This window comes from Tuber melanosporum (genome assembly GCF_000151645.1).
Source record: "Tuber melanosporum whole genome shotgun sequence assembly, scaffold_47, strain Mel28".
NCBI lineage: Eukaryota > Fungi > Ascomycota > Pezizomycetes > Pezizales > Tuberaceae > Tuber > Tuber melanosporum.
The window spans coordinates 160715-176418 of NW_003299092.1; the positions used below are offsets into that span (position 1 = coordinate 160715).

Genomic DNA, 15704 nt, shown 5'->3' on the forward strand with positions numbered 1-15704 from the left:
GTGAACCCTCTTGCTCTGGTGAGGCTTGATGCGTGAGATTATTTGGACTATTCGTCTTTATTTCCTTCATTTTTGCCTCTACCGGTGGTGGTGGTATTTTCTCTTTCGGTCTGCATTTCATACGATACTTTGAAGGAGGATGGGCGATTGGCTCTATCTTGGGGGTAGGACAGGGTTAGAATACGCATGCTTTCAAACTTTGCGTCACAACTTACCGGTAGATTATGACGGGTAAGTCCTGGTCCTGTGCCTAGATCGATCCTTAGATTTTCTTAACAAGAGAAAGAAAATAAAACAGCACCTACCTGCGCGGCACTCGAGTATTCGAGGAAAGCGATTAATGGGTATGCCTGTGTTTTGGCGGGGAGGGTGGTCAGCTTCGGCTAATTCCCTGCCCCACCAACTGACTCGAGCACAACAAGCGAGAATTAATAGTCAACAGTCACACGGGACTGAGTCTTATTTCTCCTCTCTCTCGCTCCGACTTTATTCCAAGTCGAATTTCTCGGCACGGCATTCTGGTTTAGCAATTGATCGAAAAGAAGAAGAAAATAATGTGCCGTCGGCGTCTGTGGGGCCTCGCGCTCAACTAGAAGCACAAGCATACTACCGGTAGACAAGGCTTCGTCCCCAGATATCGGACAAATCAGGTGCTCCCCAGCCTCGTTCCGCCCCACCAACTGAGAGCTCTTGTGTTTGCTCCATTCTATCGGAACATTTCGGGCAGCGATTGCCTTGTGCGGACTAAGGAGCAAGTATGATGTTTGGGGCTGCTGCTCGCCGGGAGCGAACTGCCTACCCCCCCGGATTGCTGAAATTGATGAAGGCTTCTTACTGCTCCCCGCGTCGCTGCCCAGGGAAGAGATGAATAAGTCTCTGCCTCAGTACTGTACTCCCCAGTGAAGATAAGCGTAGGCACAAAATGGTGTACCTAATATTTGAATGACCTTAAATTTTCACCCCGCAATGGCAACCCCAGCCCCGGTAATGCCAGCGGCGGAGACGAACGCTCCGAGATGCCCAGCACTGAAGATAACGTCAGGGGGAGTAGCTCTCGCGAGCGCCAGGTTTAATTTGTCCCGGGCCCGGGGCCACCGAGCACCTAGAACCATAAACTGAAGCCGTATAAGCTCAGGGAGGACGTTGAGCTCACTCAATCCATTTCTCATGGTCGCCAAGCTTGCATTTTGAGAACGATTTATAATGGCCTGCTTCTCGGGCATCGGGGTGGTGAGATTCCGCTTGGGACTCATCCGGTACCTTTTTTTTTTTTTTCCCCTTCAGAATCATAGGACATCACTCGTTGAATTTTTAGGGTTCACAAGGTATTGCGCGGTGAGTTACCGTTCTGTATGGTATGATACAGTGAGGCGCGGTAGGGTAACGTACTGTAAACTTGTGGTACCGCCACCCAAAAGATTGGGTCTTAGCATTCACACACCTTTACCAAAAATGCATGACGTAATCCCATACACAACCACAAGACACCGAGACAACTCTCCTCATCCAAATGACTGAGCTCGAATATGAAAGCCGCTTTGGTAAAATTTATAGAGTGGTATATAAACAGGAACCACGGTCCAAACCACGATTGGCTGGACAGATTAAGTTAACAAAATAACAAACACACCTGTTCATGAGGCCCAGTACACTCGGCCTCTCTAAGCTACGAGTATGCTCCATTTGGATAGCACTATCCCTTCATAGAGTGTTTACCTGAGATCAAAGTTTGGGGTGGGAAGATTCCGCTTCCCGGTGTTTTATCTATCCCCTTAGTGTAATTTACGGTAAAGTTACTATATTATGGTATCGATGGTGTAAGGTACGGCAACGTACCGTATTACCCGAACACCACGAATTTGATTGTGGGACTTGTTGTCAGGTTCTGGGTATTCTGCCTCTAGGTTGATACTTGTTTTTCTCTTTCGGTTTTTGTGACGGGTGGGGTTTATCAACAGTACTTGACTTGATTTCTTCCTTATCCCTTTCCCGGTTTGTACTTTTTGATCTCGGGACGAGTATATAGAAACCTTGCTCGGCGTCAAGTGCATCTCATCATATACCTTATCTCCGGAATCCATAAGGCAAAGTCCAGCTTGGGCAAACTGCAGTGTAATTACGAATCTGAATTCCGTCCTCTTACCCAAAACTCTCCTGAGCAGCGTGTACTGGGGCGTGAAGAACACGAGGTGGCCGAGAAGAAAGTGAAAACCCTATCCCCTTGTGGCCATACAGAGCACGGCATGAATGGCTTTTGTACTGGGACTAACTGTGAAGCAACAACGGTCACTATATAAAATGGCGGTCACAGTGGTAGATAAATGGCACCATTAATAGGACAAAAAAAAAGTATGATAGTACAAAGTGCTGCTATCATATGCAAAAATGGTGCGAAAGGTTTCTTCGAGTTGAGGAGAGAGTAGAAGGGGAATTGTGCGGTTGAAACGAGCGCGACGTGGTAGATCATGAAGCGCAAAGAATGCAAAAACGAAAAAAAAAAGAAAGAAAGAAAAACGGTAAAACATGGGCCTTTGGTGGATGTTGGCGATGGTGTCTAGTCTCTGATTAGCCTGATCCACAGAAAAGCATTTCATACATCCCATAGAGGATCATGAAACCCCCACCCTTTTCTCACCTATGCATGGGTGCTAAGTTAGCGGATAGAATTCTGAGCTCTAGCTGGAGTCAGGGCCTTTCCGCTTCTGCCTCTGATGCGCATCCTCGACCTTTGTGCCGTCGTTGATAATAATACGCGTGGCTCCGACATCCCTAAATTGGATGGAATTTTTGTTGCGTTTACCAGCACTAGCAACTATCGTAGGCTGAGATTTGAATTGAGGCCCGCTTCCCATGACACGTTCAATCTCAGATATTTTCTCTCCGCTGTAAGTAATAGTTGTATTGAAAGAATTCTGCATGATACCGCAACCATCGTTATCGTCACCAAGATGCAGATTGATGGTGGCTGAACTCTCAGGCTGAGGGCCGGCGGGCTTCTCGGAATTGCTTTGCTGATGCGACCAGTAACTTCCGGTTGGGGTAGGATCGGGAATCCTTCTTGTGGGTTGTGACTTGCTGCGCGTTGCGTAAGTGTCCTCGGATTCAGAGTCCGGAGGGGTGGATAGGACTAAGGATTTATCGCTGGGGATCCTGTTCTGTTAATTTAACAATAACAACCTTTGGGACTCGCGTAGGAAGACTTAATAACAGAAAGGACTGACATGTAAGAGGTTTGGGCACCCGAGAAGGAGGTGGTACCACTCATTTTGTATATTCTTGGCTGGATCTTGAACTAGTAGAAGGTGGAGTTGGGGTATGTTGATACCGAAGCAGGCTGTGGGAATGAGGGGCAGTCAGGGCGTTTATAATGTATCATAGCACAGGGGTATTTTTGGTAATCCAAGTGTCGGATCGGATTCGGGCGGCAACACTTGAATCGGGTGCTAACAAGCGGGGGAAAAAAAGAGAACCCCGGCATTAATACTGGCTCATTCAGGCACAGGAGCCGAATCGCTCTAGCAAAAACAAATTCTTAGTGATTCGTGGCAGCTAGGTGTTGCTGAGGTGTGCAGTACACTTGTACGGTATTGTTGGCGTTCTTGATGAGACATTGGAGACGAGCCTTGCCTTACCGCTGCTATCCCAACACTTTATTACTGGAAAAGGTAATCGGATATCTCAGTGACAAAGCTCACACCCTCCCATCCCATACAACCTCATGCAAAAGCGCCTTGTTTATCCCTCCGACAGGATTCTAGAAGCTTTCGACGCGATACCCCTCCCAGGCCTAGCACCACGAAGTGACAAAACCCGCCGTTGAATGCACTGGATTAATGGACTTGTTGCAGCTGTGAAATAATGTATATAGACAAACACTCTAACCCTTCCTGAAGCTTCATAGGCGTTTGGAAAGTGACTCATTGTGGGATGAAAACATCATGGCTGGCACCAGCACGTACAGTACAGTGCAGTACGGTACTTGCACATAGCTACTCGAGTACTTGTACGATACGGGAAGCAAAGAGCTACTTATTCGGGTCGACACAACCTCCTCCTACCGGCCCGATCGGTCCACAAATTCCAAAGCCTTCTGTCAAACTTTTTGGTATTTATCTTCCAGGAGCCAGCGCACCCAGGGGGTGCCGCCCCAAAGGCAATAAAGGTTTCTTGTCCGAAAAAAAAGACTAAGGTTTTGCACTGTGAACCCTCTTTCTCTGGTGGGGCTCGGTGGATGAAGTTATTTGGAATTATTCGTCGTTACAGTCATTCTCGTTTGCCCCGTTTTTGGTGTCTACTCGAGTACTGGTGGCGCTTCCCCTCTCTGCCCGCCTTTCCCGCTTTGAGGGGGGATGTGCGGTTGGCTCTATCCTGGGCGTACTGTAGGGGTGGAGGACATTGGACAGGGTTGGAATGCGCGTGATTTGGACCTTTACGTCATATACCTAGAGGACAAAAGTGCATGAGTTTTACCGCTCGCAACAGTAGCCTCTTTAGTTTTCTTCAAAGAAAATGTTACAATATCCAAACTCAACAACAATGCTGTGATATGGGCTATATTTTACTTGTGAAGATGGAGTAAAGGGAGGCGGTGTGTGTCAAATGTAGTACCTAGCACCTGAGTTCTCTAGGTATTCAGTGTGAAAGGTATGGTATTCTCAATGAATACTCGTACACAACCTTCGGAATATGACCCCAGACCAACAAACACCGGTGGTCAAGGTTACCCTGATTTAAGTGCCATCGATTGGGAACTTTGAACACCCACTGCCCACCCTTACCTCTCGATGGATCCTTTGACTCCAATTCGATTAATTATCTTGATAAATGACAGGAAAGGGCTACACCTTCTTCACCGCTTCATTATGCTCCTTCATCTTTTGAATTGAGTCGCTTATGGTTGAGTCATAATGAAGTCCGATTTTCGAGATTTTTTTTTTTTTGCGCACTGTTATGCACTTTTATCCTCCAGATTTAAATTGGGTTGTATACTTGTACAGTACAGTACAGCGGGTAAGTCCTGGTATTGTACCTGAATAAATCCATGAATTTATCATAATATCATGACAAAAGAAAGAAATTAACCCTCTCTAAAATAAGGAGAAAATTAAATCTTCTTACAATACCAATACTCCAAGATGAAATGTCGCCTACGGTGCTCGAGTACTGTACTCTTACTCGAGTATGCGAAGAAAGACATACGTGGGTATGCATGCACGTGTTCTGGCAGGGTGGGTGGGTCAGCTTCGGCTAATTCCTTACTCCACCGACTTTCCCGAGTTCGAGTACAGTACAGGCACAGTATCGCACAACGAGCGAGCATAAACAATCGGGAGTCACAAGGCGCTAGGTTTTGTTCCTTCTCTCTCTCTCGCTCCGACTTTATTCTGATTCGAGTTTCCCCGCATGGCATTCTGATTTAGCAATTGATCGATCAACAGTCAAATTTTTTTTTTTTTTGTGCTGTCCGCGTCAGAGCCGCCGGGTGCTCGCCTAGAAGCACAACGATACTACCGGTAGACAAGGCTCCACCCCCGGATATCGGACGAATGGGGTACTGTACTCCTCAGCCTCATGCTTCCCACCACCTGAGAGAGTTCATGCGTTTACACCTATGCTATCGTAACATTTCCAACAATCATCGCCCCGTACGATCTAACAAGCAAGTATGATGCTCGGGGATCCCGCTCTGTAGGAGCGCAGCTTCCAACCCCCCCCCCCAAACTGTTGGAATTGATAAAAACCTATTGCCGCCTGTGTCAATGTCCAAGGAAGAAATGACCAAGGCGCTACCTCGGTACTCCCTAGTGATGATAAGGGCGAGTGCAATCGCATATCTAATATTCGAATGGTCTGAAACTTTCACCCCGCAATGACAACCTCATCCCCGGAAACGACAGCGGCGGAGATAAGCGCTCCAAGATACCCTGCCCAGCCGACCATCAGGAAGCATTTGTAGGGCGGTTACGATCACGGGAGGGGCTTTGAGTTCTCTCATACCACCCTTCATGGTGGCCAAACTCCTGATTCGTGAATGGCTTATATTGACCTATCATACTTTTGAGCTACGATACCGGGATCGTAAGATTCCGCTTGGGGCTCTTCCGAATCTTTTTTCATAGGGTGTCACTCGGCCACTTAGCTGCGGAACCTTGTTGTCCATCGTTGGGCTTCACATCATTTACCTTATCCACATAGCCCCTAAGCTCGAGTCCGGCTTAGGCAACTGCGATTATGGATCCGGATTCAATCCTCTTGTAGGTCACACGGCATATCGGTGCACGGCGCGAATAGCTTTTATTGCACTTGGGTCAAGCTGTGAAACAACAACAGCGGTCATGATATGAATTGGTGGTAAAGATTGTAAAAAAAAACGCAAGGGAGGGGATAATTTGTAAAGCAAAGCGTTATCAGTACATGCGGAAACGACAGGCTCTTTTTTTTTTTTTTTTTTTTTTTAGAAGTTTTATCGAGTTGAGGAGGAGGGAGGGGGTAAGGATGGAATCGTGATGTTAAAATGAGTGTGGGCATAAACACAAAACAAAATGAAAAATGAAAAATAAATCAAAATTGTGAAACACAAGTAAAAGTAATCCCGGGTGGGGGGATTCCACGAAATTTTCTTAGCAGTTGTTGGCGGCGGTGGCACCCAGTCTCCGGGCGGACAGACAGACCGAAACATATCACACATCCCATAGAGAATCATGAAACCCCCGTCCTGCCATGCACTGGGCTAACAGGGCCGACAAATTGGCGGGTAGGATCGCGGGCCCTAGCTCATGGTACCGCTATTATTCAATGTTCCCCCCTGAGCGTAGCTCTTTGATTGGCCGTCGTTATTATACATCGTCCCGACATCCCTATAGGAAGTTGAATTGTTGCTGTTGGTGACGTTTCCGGAATGCTGGTTATCGCTGCCCATATGCACGCCATGCGTGGGTGCCGTGGGTGCTGTGGGGACGGCTTCGGCGTTGGTGATTCTCTGAGACTCGTTTTGCTGGGGTTGGTGGGGGGATGGCAAGGGGATGGGGATAAAGTAGCTCAAGATGTATCGGATATTATACCATCTGGAAAACGGGATTTGGTTGATATATGGTAAGTAAGATATGATATCACACACGGCTAGATCATGTGGGGTGTGTTTGGCTTTTCCCAACTTACAATTTCCACTCGAAGAAATCAAGTGACTTTATCCGCCAGCCTCTCGGGCCTGTGACCACATAATCAACCTCTCTAGCGGGTTGCGGCACGCAAACTTCTCGGGAGATCTGCCCCTGGCTGTTCCCTGATTCATACTCAGGGTGATGGTGATTTGCTCTCACTAGGGATTTACCGTCGGTCTCCCTGTTGAGTTGGCTTAGCAATAGCACACCGTTGGGGCACACAAGGAAAAACTTAAGAGGAAGGACTTACTTATTGAGGGTTTGGAATCCCGTAGTGGTGAAAGAGGTACTGTCCATCGGGTACGTTCCCGGTTGGGCTACAGAGAGATTAAAGGTGTGGTTGGAGGAGGTTGGTAAGGAATAGTAAATGTGGTTTGGGCCGAACTAGTGCTAAATTGTTGATCTTGTTCTGGCAGTGATATTTGAACCTGATGCTAACAGGCTGATGTCGAATGCAGTTGAGGGTAGTTGGTATTCGACGGGGAGCGTGAATGGCTTTTATAAAGCCCCAATTGGTAGCATCCAAAGACAAACGAGGCGAGCATGAATTGCTTTTGTTTGGCGATAAGTTTCAGGAAAAAATACAGCCGCTGCTGCTACATACACAACCGCCCTACCGGGGAGAAAAAAAGGGACACCACCCCATCCTCACCGCGCAGAGGCACAGCCGCCGTAGCTGGAGAGGAGAAGCAAATTCTTGCCGATTCATGGCATCCAGGTATCCGAAGGCTAAGAATAAAACTGTAGTGTAGAGGAGGATTGAGAGATTGAGAATTGCCCTCCCAGTGTTCGGCAAATGCCCTAAATTGGAACATATCAGATTAGGCACCTCAGGTTAGGCACCTCTAGCTTCTTCAGCCCTTGTCGCCCCCCCCCCCCCCGCAATTGCCCCGGGAGGGAATGCAGATTCCCTTAGTGTCATTTTTTCTTCCTGTGGGTGCACAGAATTGCTGACACTGCTGTTGGGAAAATGGAGATGAATTAATGGTGTAGCGCTGCTACAATACTCCATCACTGCCGGCAGCAGTAACAAGATTCCACACCGATAGAATGTTTGCATCTTCAATTCGGTGGGGCTGAGATCACCACCATTTAGGCGCGCTGTAATACTCTCTCTATGCTGGACGCAACTAGGAGATGGCAAAATTCGTTATTCAATAATGCGTGGGATTGCGCTCGGGACTCTTCCTATATCTGTTTAGAATCATATGATATCACTCGTCGAATCGGTCGTGGAACTTGTTGGTGTCATGCTAGTACTAACTCTTCCCTACTCCCAATGCCACACCAGTTTTGGGTATCCTTCCTCTAGGTTGACGCTTTGTTTTGGTTTCCGTGAGGGGTGGGCTTTATCAACAGCACTTGACTTTATTTCTTCCTTTTTCCTTCCCGGCCCGTACTTTTTAATCTCAGGGAGTGATGTCATATAAAAGCCTTGCTCGCTCGCAAGTGCATCATCTCCGGAACCCCAGAGCTGAAGTCCGACTTGGGAAAACTGCAGTGCAATTACGAATCTGAATTTATTTCTCGCCTAAAATTCTCCTGAGCAGTGTGTCCAGGAACTCATGGAACAAGAGGCGGGCTAGAAATGCGGTGAAAGCCCTATGCCTCTTGTTGCCCAAAGGACATACAAATGACCTGAATGAATGACTTTTGCACTGGGGACTAACTGTAAAACAACAACAGTCATGAGATAAACAGGCGGTAATTGTAGTAGATTGATGGCACCATAAATTGGACAAAGAAAAAAGTAGGACAAGTGATACCATGACGCGCGAAAGCAACAGGAAATTTTTCTTCAAGTTAAGGAGAGAGAAGAAGGGAATTGTGCAGTCGAAACGAGCGCGACGCTGGGGACAATCATGGGGTAGTGTACGAACAATGCATAAGAAATATATATATATCATATATATATAAATTTTGTAAAAAAAACAAAAACATGGGAAATGAGTTGAATTCTTCGAAAATATCCCAAAGGTAATATTCCTTCGGCGGTTGTTGGAGGTGGTGTCTACTCGTAGTCTTCCGTTGGCCGGATCGACGGAGCACACGGCACTGGTGTCACACATCCCATGCTTGGGCGCGAATCAAGTTATGCTGCACATCAACGAAGAGATGCAAGCAAAATGCGATGCACGTTGCGCCATATCTTAAGGGCTGCTTGGCGGACTTTTGCAACTGCTGTTGCAAAACCATGGCGCCGAACAGCCCTTTATTTTGTGCGTAAGCATTGTGAATCATAAAGCCCCACCGATCTCTCACCCACGAAAACAATACGGGTGCCAAGCGAACGAATAGGATTCCGAGCCCTGTTTGAAGGTAGACAGACCATTTTACTCGTATGATAAGAACTCGGATAATTGAGCCTCGCGCTAGAACGTTGGAGTTGCCTTGCTAGTAAGGTGTTGTACTTTTTTACTTTTGTCAAGCTGAGATTGAGGAGGTCGGTTTTTCGCAGTGTTTTCACCCCGCTATCTAAGATAGGAAATTTTGGAAGTCTTAGCGCGAGGTCTAATTGTTCGAGTTCTTACGCTATTTCTTCCTCGCAGGTTCGCTCCTGGGTTTCGTGTTCTCATAGTAATTTTTGGTCGCGCCGCCACAACCCTTAACGTTCCCGGGGCCCTTATTGTAATTACCAACACTCGCCTTCATCCCAGAGAGAAGCCTGGGTAGAGAGAAATCACCTTCCTCGCCATGATCACCCCCGCCCTTTGTGTCAACGTAGATATCATGAGTTATGCTGGCGCAGTCCCCCGTGTCGCCGCAATCTGTATCGTCATCACCGACACTCATACTCATCCCGAGGGGAAATTCAGGTTTGGTGCAGGCGCGTCCCTTGGAATTGCTCTTCCCATGTGTCCCGAACATGAAAAAAAAACTAAGTGGGTGCTCGAACCTATATCCTTGGGAGAACGATTCTTAGAAGATACATGGTCAGTAAACGACTAAAATCTGTTAGGACATAATATTATTTTTCTTTTTCCAACTGGCAAGTGGCACAGAAAGGGTACAAACCTGCTCTCCTGGGCCGAGGTCGTACCGTGAATTCCGCAGGCGGAATGTGGCCAACTACCCACTAGGGAGGTCTGCTCCTGAGCCCCCTCCGATGCTTTCCCCTCCCCTTGACGAGGTGGGTTGAATAGGGATTGGTGATTACTCTTAGGCATTTTCAATTGGCTCAACAACTGAAAAACTTTGGAGTTCGCGTAGGGGGATCCGGGAAAGAGAACCGCCCCACGGGGGTCCGGCCATCCGGGGAAGTGGAGATACTCCCCATGTATGCGTCCTCATTTGGCTCCAGAAAAAATAATAGAAGGTGGAGTTGGAGTAAGATAGGGCTGGGGTTGGTTGCTGGAATGGGGTGTAGATGTGGCTTTTAGAGAAAAGGCACTGAATTGCAACTGCTTTTCTATAGTTCTAGCTGGCAGCAACCAAGGGTCAAACAAGCCCGTGTGAATCACTTGTGTTAGACATTTAGTAAATAATATTATGATACCAGTAAATACTGCTATTGTTTCGCACTACCCAACGAGGAAAACAAAATTCCTCTCATTTATGCCAGATACTTGCACAGCCGCCGAAGCGCGAGAGGAAAAGATTAAAGCTCTCACTTAAAATGGTCATCAGGTGTTCAGAGGTTAAGAGTGAAACAGTAATACACGGCAGAATTTTCAGATGAACACAGCCCTCCAAGTGTTCGGCAAGCTCTAAAAATCAGCACTTTCGATCAGGCATTCCCCACTTCCCCTCTGGTCTTGACCGCTCTCTTGAATTTCCTGGGAGACAAGGCAGCCCCTCCCAGCATCATATTTATTCGTTGTGGTTGTGTAGTACTGTACTGCACCGGTGCTTCCACAATACTTTACCCTGGCGACCGTAACCAGATTGCCCACCGATAAATTGCACACACCCCATCTCATGCAATAAAACAAGGCTCAAAGCTTTTCGCCAGATAGAGAGGGTCTTACACTAGCAGCGAACGTAGCGAAAAATGAAAATTTTCAAACCGACAATTCCCAATGCTACCCTCTTGAAAACACTTTAAATTTTTCCACCAGCTAGACAATTTCTATTCATCTAAACCTTTAGAAGTGGAACTACAGAGAATCAACGCTGTGCTCATTGTTTACGATAGTTTTGGCTTGTGTGAAAGTAACCTAGATTTTTGTGTGGGTCTCCAGACAAAAAAGTACATAGCAACCAATACCTCACACCTAAATGGTATTTCCCCTACTGCTTTATAATATTCCCCATGTCATCCATAGGTCTACCAATGCGCTACCAATTTTTGGTAGACTCTCCTTGGCATTGTCCTATGGGAGGGTGGCAAGGGTAGATAGATGCCTTTGGTGTAATCACGCATCGGACGAAAAGATCTGCCCAGAACTGCGGCCAAACACCTCAACCTCCCGTGAAATATGAAATATATACCAATCCATCCCAAAATGAAATACCGCCTTAACTAGCGAGAACCGTCGGGGGTTCAATGGGTCCAGATAGGGTTTTTATCCTTGTTTTTTTCTCAAGATCCCAATAAAATGTCGTATCCTGACACTTTGTAGCCAGGACTAGACCCTTCGGGGCGCTGATTCGTATTATGATGTGTAGATGACTGTCGCCAGTTAATGCGGTATCCCATATGCAAAGGATGCACGGGGTGGATGGTAAACCTCTCTAAAAACTAATTACCCTGCTCAACGCCAAAGCACAAGCAGCCAAACTTAGATACTAGGCTTCTTTTCTTCTCTCACCCCAACTTTGTACGCATCTATTCTCAGCGCATGTTCTTATTGCTGCGATCCCAAAATCACCTGAGAGACTGAGCAAAGTCAAAGAAAAAGAAAAGAATTTCCCTTTGAATGTCCCAGATAGCTCGAGTCACAGTAAAAATTAAAACAGGAGCTAACTAGAGCCTTCTTCAAGTAATGGTAAAGACACTTATAGACCTCAACTTCCCCATAAAACCAATACAACACAATCGTAAAGCCCCCGGAAAGTGTCTTATTATAGTAACAGCCTTCACCGTACTGTACCCGGGACGAAACAGTGCCGGTGAGGAAAAATGGTATTTGGTGAGGAAAAGGTAAATCGTCCAAGCAGGGCAGCGAGAAATTATTTGTTATATACCGGTTCTTGTTCGTCACCAGTCCAGTTTCGTCACCGGTGGGGTTAAGACTTTAGCTATCAAAGACACTCGAGTTTTTCTTTTTCGGGTTCCTTCGGCCTCCCAAGTCTTTTAGAAAAAAGAGGTTAGCAATCGATCAAAAGAGAGCCAAAAAGAGAAAGAGCGCTGTCAGAGTCGGTGACACACGCGCAGTCTAGAGAGGCACCCTCGTATTGCTGTTTGTTACACAATGCTTCAAACCCCTAAACTTTGATCCCCCGGCTCCTCAGCATTGCTCTACTTACCACCCCAAACTTTACATCTCTATCGCCGCAACACTTTCCCCCTCCCACCATTTCTCAATAATACCAAAACGCGGGTCATTCATACTGCCACACTATTTCCTCTATTGCTTGTTACGAGAGTTTTGTAGTGACTTTAGAAAAAATGCCAACACTCCTCTCGAAATAACAGCCCCAGCCCTAAAAACCACTATAACGGCAAAGATAAACACTCCAACATGTCCGACACTAGAGGCGATGGCAACGAGAGTAGATCTCGCGAGAGCCAGGAGCAATCTGGCTCGGCCCGGAACAGCGGCGGATTAGGAACCATCAATACAGGCTTAGGGTCATGGGAAGGACTTCGAGTCCGCCTTTCATAGCGGCCAGACTTCCGATCTTTTGAATGGCTTATATAGACCTGCCTCTAAAGTATCGGGATCGTGAGATTCCGCCTGGTGCTCTTCCGTTATCTTGACTCCTGGGCCATAGAATATCACTCGGCTTGCAGTGATATTACCTGTTGAATGGCTTTCGCACCCGGGTCAAACCGTGGAACAACAATGGTCATGATGTAGATCTGTAACGGTTTTAAATCAATGGCGCATTATATAGGGCAGTATATGGGGCAAAAGGCGTATAGAAATGTATAGCAAAGTGTTGAAACAACAGAATTTTTTTTAAAATTTTATCAAGTTGGGGGGAGGGTAAGAGGGATCGTGGTGCTAAAGCGAGAATAACGTCGTGAGAAATCATGGGTATGAACAGTAGATGTAAGATTATAAAGCAAAATTGTAAACCACGAACAAAAGAGATTTATGCGCGGAAAGATTTCACAAAAATATCCCCCCAAAAAAGATATTAGTTTTTTAATGGCTGTTGGCAACAGCACCCAATTTCGGGTCAGAGAGATAGACCAAGGGATATTGCACATTCCATAAGGAATCATGAAACCACAGCCCGTCTATCATGTACGGCGATAACACGGCCTCTAAGCTAGTTGATAGAATCGTGGACCTTAGCGGATGTCCCCATTAATAGTTACCGTTCCATTTTGCCCAAAGTTTTTTGCGTTATCCCTGTAATTTGTCGTGTTGTAGCTGTTCTGGATGGTCCCGGAATTCTGGTTATGATCGCCAATCTGCACATTATGCGTGGGGCGAGTTTCGGGCTGGCCGTCTTGCTGGCCTGGGTGTGACATGCGGGTGTGAATAAAGAGACCCACGATCCTATACCCTTGGGAAAACGGTATTTGGGTGATATATGGTAAGTACGATATCATACACGACAAGATTCTATAGGGTATATTTGGCTTTTCCCAACTAACCATTTCCACCATTCGGCAGGTATCCACCAGCCTCCCTGGTCTTGGGTCACATCACGAACCTCTCCGGTGGGTCGCGGCCTAGCAGTCACTACCTGCTGGTCGTTCTCCAATTCGTACCCCAGGCGACGTAATCTTGCTGGGGATCTACCATCCGTAACCCTGTTCTATTAGCTTAGCCATAGCGAACCTTTGGGGCCTATAAAGAAAGGCTTAAGAGAAAGGACTTACTGGCTCGGGACCTGGGAGCCTGGAGGGGCCATCTGGTATGTTCTTGGCTGGGCCAGGAAAAAATATGAGAGGTGTAGTTGGAAGAGGTTGGGATCGAAGTTGGTTGTGGTAAGGAAGTGTAGATGTGGTTTGAGCCTAGGACCGGTGGTGAAGTGCTTGTCCTGGCAATGTTGTTTGAATACGATACCAGCAAGCTGATGTCCAATGTAGTGGGGGGCAATCGAGTGCAGTTGGCGTCAGACTGGGAATACGGATGGTATTATAAAGCCCCAACTAGTAGCAGTCCAAAATCAACCAGAACTCCTGCGCAAACTACCGGTACTTGTATCTGATACAAGTGTCCAGAAGTGCAACCAGTGGGCCGCACTACCCAACCAGAAAAAGAAAACCCCTCTCCTATCCATACCAGATATAGGAACACCTGTGGAAGCGCGAGAGGAAAAAAGAAAATTCTTACTAAAAGGGTGAGTCAAGTGTCCAAAGGCTAAAAGTGAAAAAGCAATACAGAACACAACCCTCCCAACACCTAGAAAGCTCTTAAAACCAGGGGAGTTTTGGATACGAATTTTTTGCTTCTCCAGTCTTGGCTGCTCTCTTGAATGCCCTAAAAGGGGATGCAGTTCCTCCCTGTGTCATATTTCCTGTGGGAGTGCGCTACTGCTGGCACTACTTCTGGGACATTAGTGTTAAATTGCACCGGTGCTACAAAAGTGGCGCTATAAAAGGTAAGTTAGTATGATATCATACGGTTAACAGCTAAAGATTTAGTAGCTGTGGTACACTCAAGAAACGTGACCCTGGAAAAGCTCTTTGTTTCCTCTTGCCTGGGTCAACTTCTGGGAAGCACAATTGGTGGATGAGGTATACAAACCCTAATTTAATCCGTCTATCGAAGAGATTATGATACCACTAATTCTGATCAAGGTTATCATAACCACCACTCCATATGATACAAATTCTTATTCCCTGAGCCTCGTACCACAATACTCTCTATCGGTAACCAAATATCATACCCGACTGATAAAGTACACACACTCTATCTCACACAACATCACGCAAAGGCATCTCTCCCACCCCCCCAAAACAACCCGAGCAACCTTAAATACCATCTCCTTCCCAGCCTAAGGACCACCAAAAAGTGACAAAATGCCCTGTTCAAGAATATAGTATCAATATTAGAGACCTAAAGTCTGTGCTTCGAGCTTCCCTTAAAGAGTTAAAGATAGCGAACCTCCTCCGGCATACATATACAAACACCCTAATCTCGCCTGAGATGAGATATACACCAATCTATCCCGAAATGAAATACCGCCGGGCGCCAGCTTGTCCAAACAAGATCTTTATCCCTAATTTTTCTCAAAATTGCCATTTCCTAGCTCCCTATCGCCGGGACCAAACCCTTCAGAGCGCTGATTCTGGCGAGGTTGTAAGACTTTACCTCCACTGCTCCCCATTTCAAGGTACTGTACTATCCAGACGGTTCTCACCAGTTACTGCGGTATCATAGACGCAAAAAATACCATTATTGGAGCACTGGTATGCCCGTATTTTAGCGAATGGGACGGTAAGCTCCGCCAAATCCCTTCTCAGGCAACTTTCAACAA

At 46.6% G+C, this 15704-nt stretch overlaps 2 protein-coding genes; both read right to left on the bottom strand.

The window, feature by feature from the left end:
• Positions 1-2272: 2272 nt before the first annotated feature.
• GSTUM_00008438001 (uncharacterized protein) lies at positions 2273-3320 on the bottom strand. XM_002840043.2 has 3 exons: positions 3222-3320; positions 2636-3141; positions 2273-2554 (listed from the first exon to the last, which is right to left on the bottom strand). Exons 1-2 carry the CDS (start codon positions 3263-3265, stop codon positions 2676-2678), a joined length of 510 nt encoding a protein of 169 aa, XP_002840089.1. The 5' UTR covers positions 3266-3320; the 3' UTR covers positions 2273-2554; positions 2636-2675.
• Positions 3321-13199: 9879 nt separating this feature from the next.
• On the bottom strand, positions 13200-14300 carry GSTUM_00008439001 (uncharacterized protein). XM_002840044.2 has 3 exons: positions 14101-14300; positions 13873-14031; positions 13200-13774 (listed from the first exon to the last, which is right to left on the bottom strand). The coding sequence occupies exons 1-3, from the start codon at positions 14130-14132 to the stop codon at positions 13564-13566; spliced, it is 402 nt and encodes a 133-aa protein (XP_002840090.1). The 5' UTR covers positions 14133-14300; the 3' UTR covers positions 13200-13563.
• Between the last annotated feature and the right edge of the window lie 1404 nt (positions 14301-15704).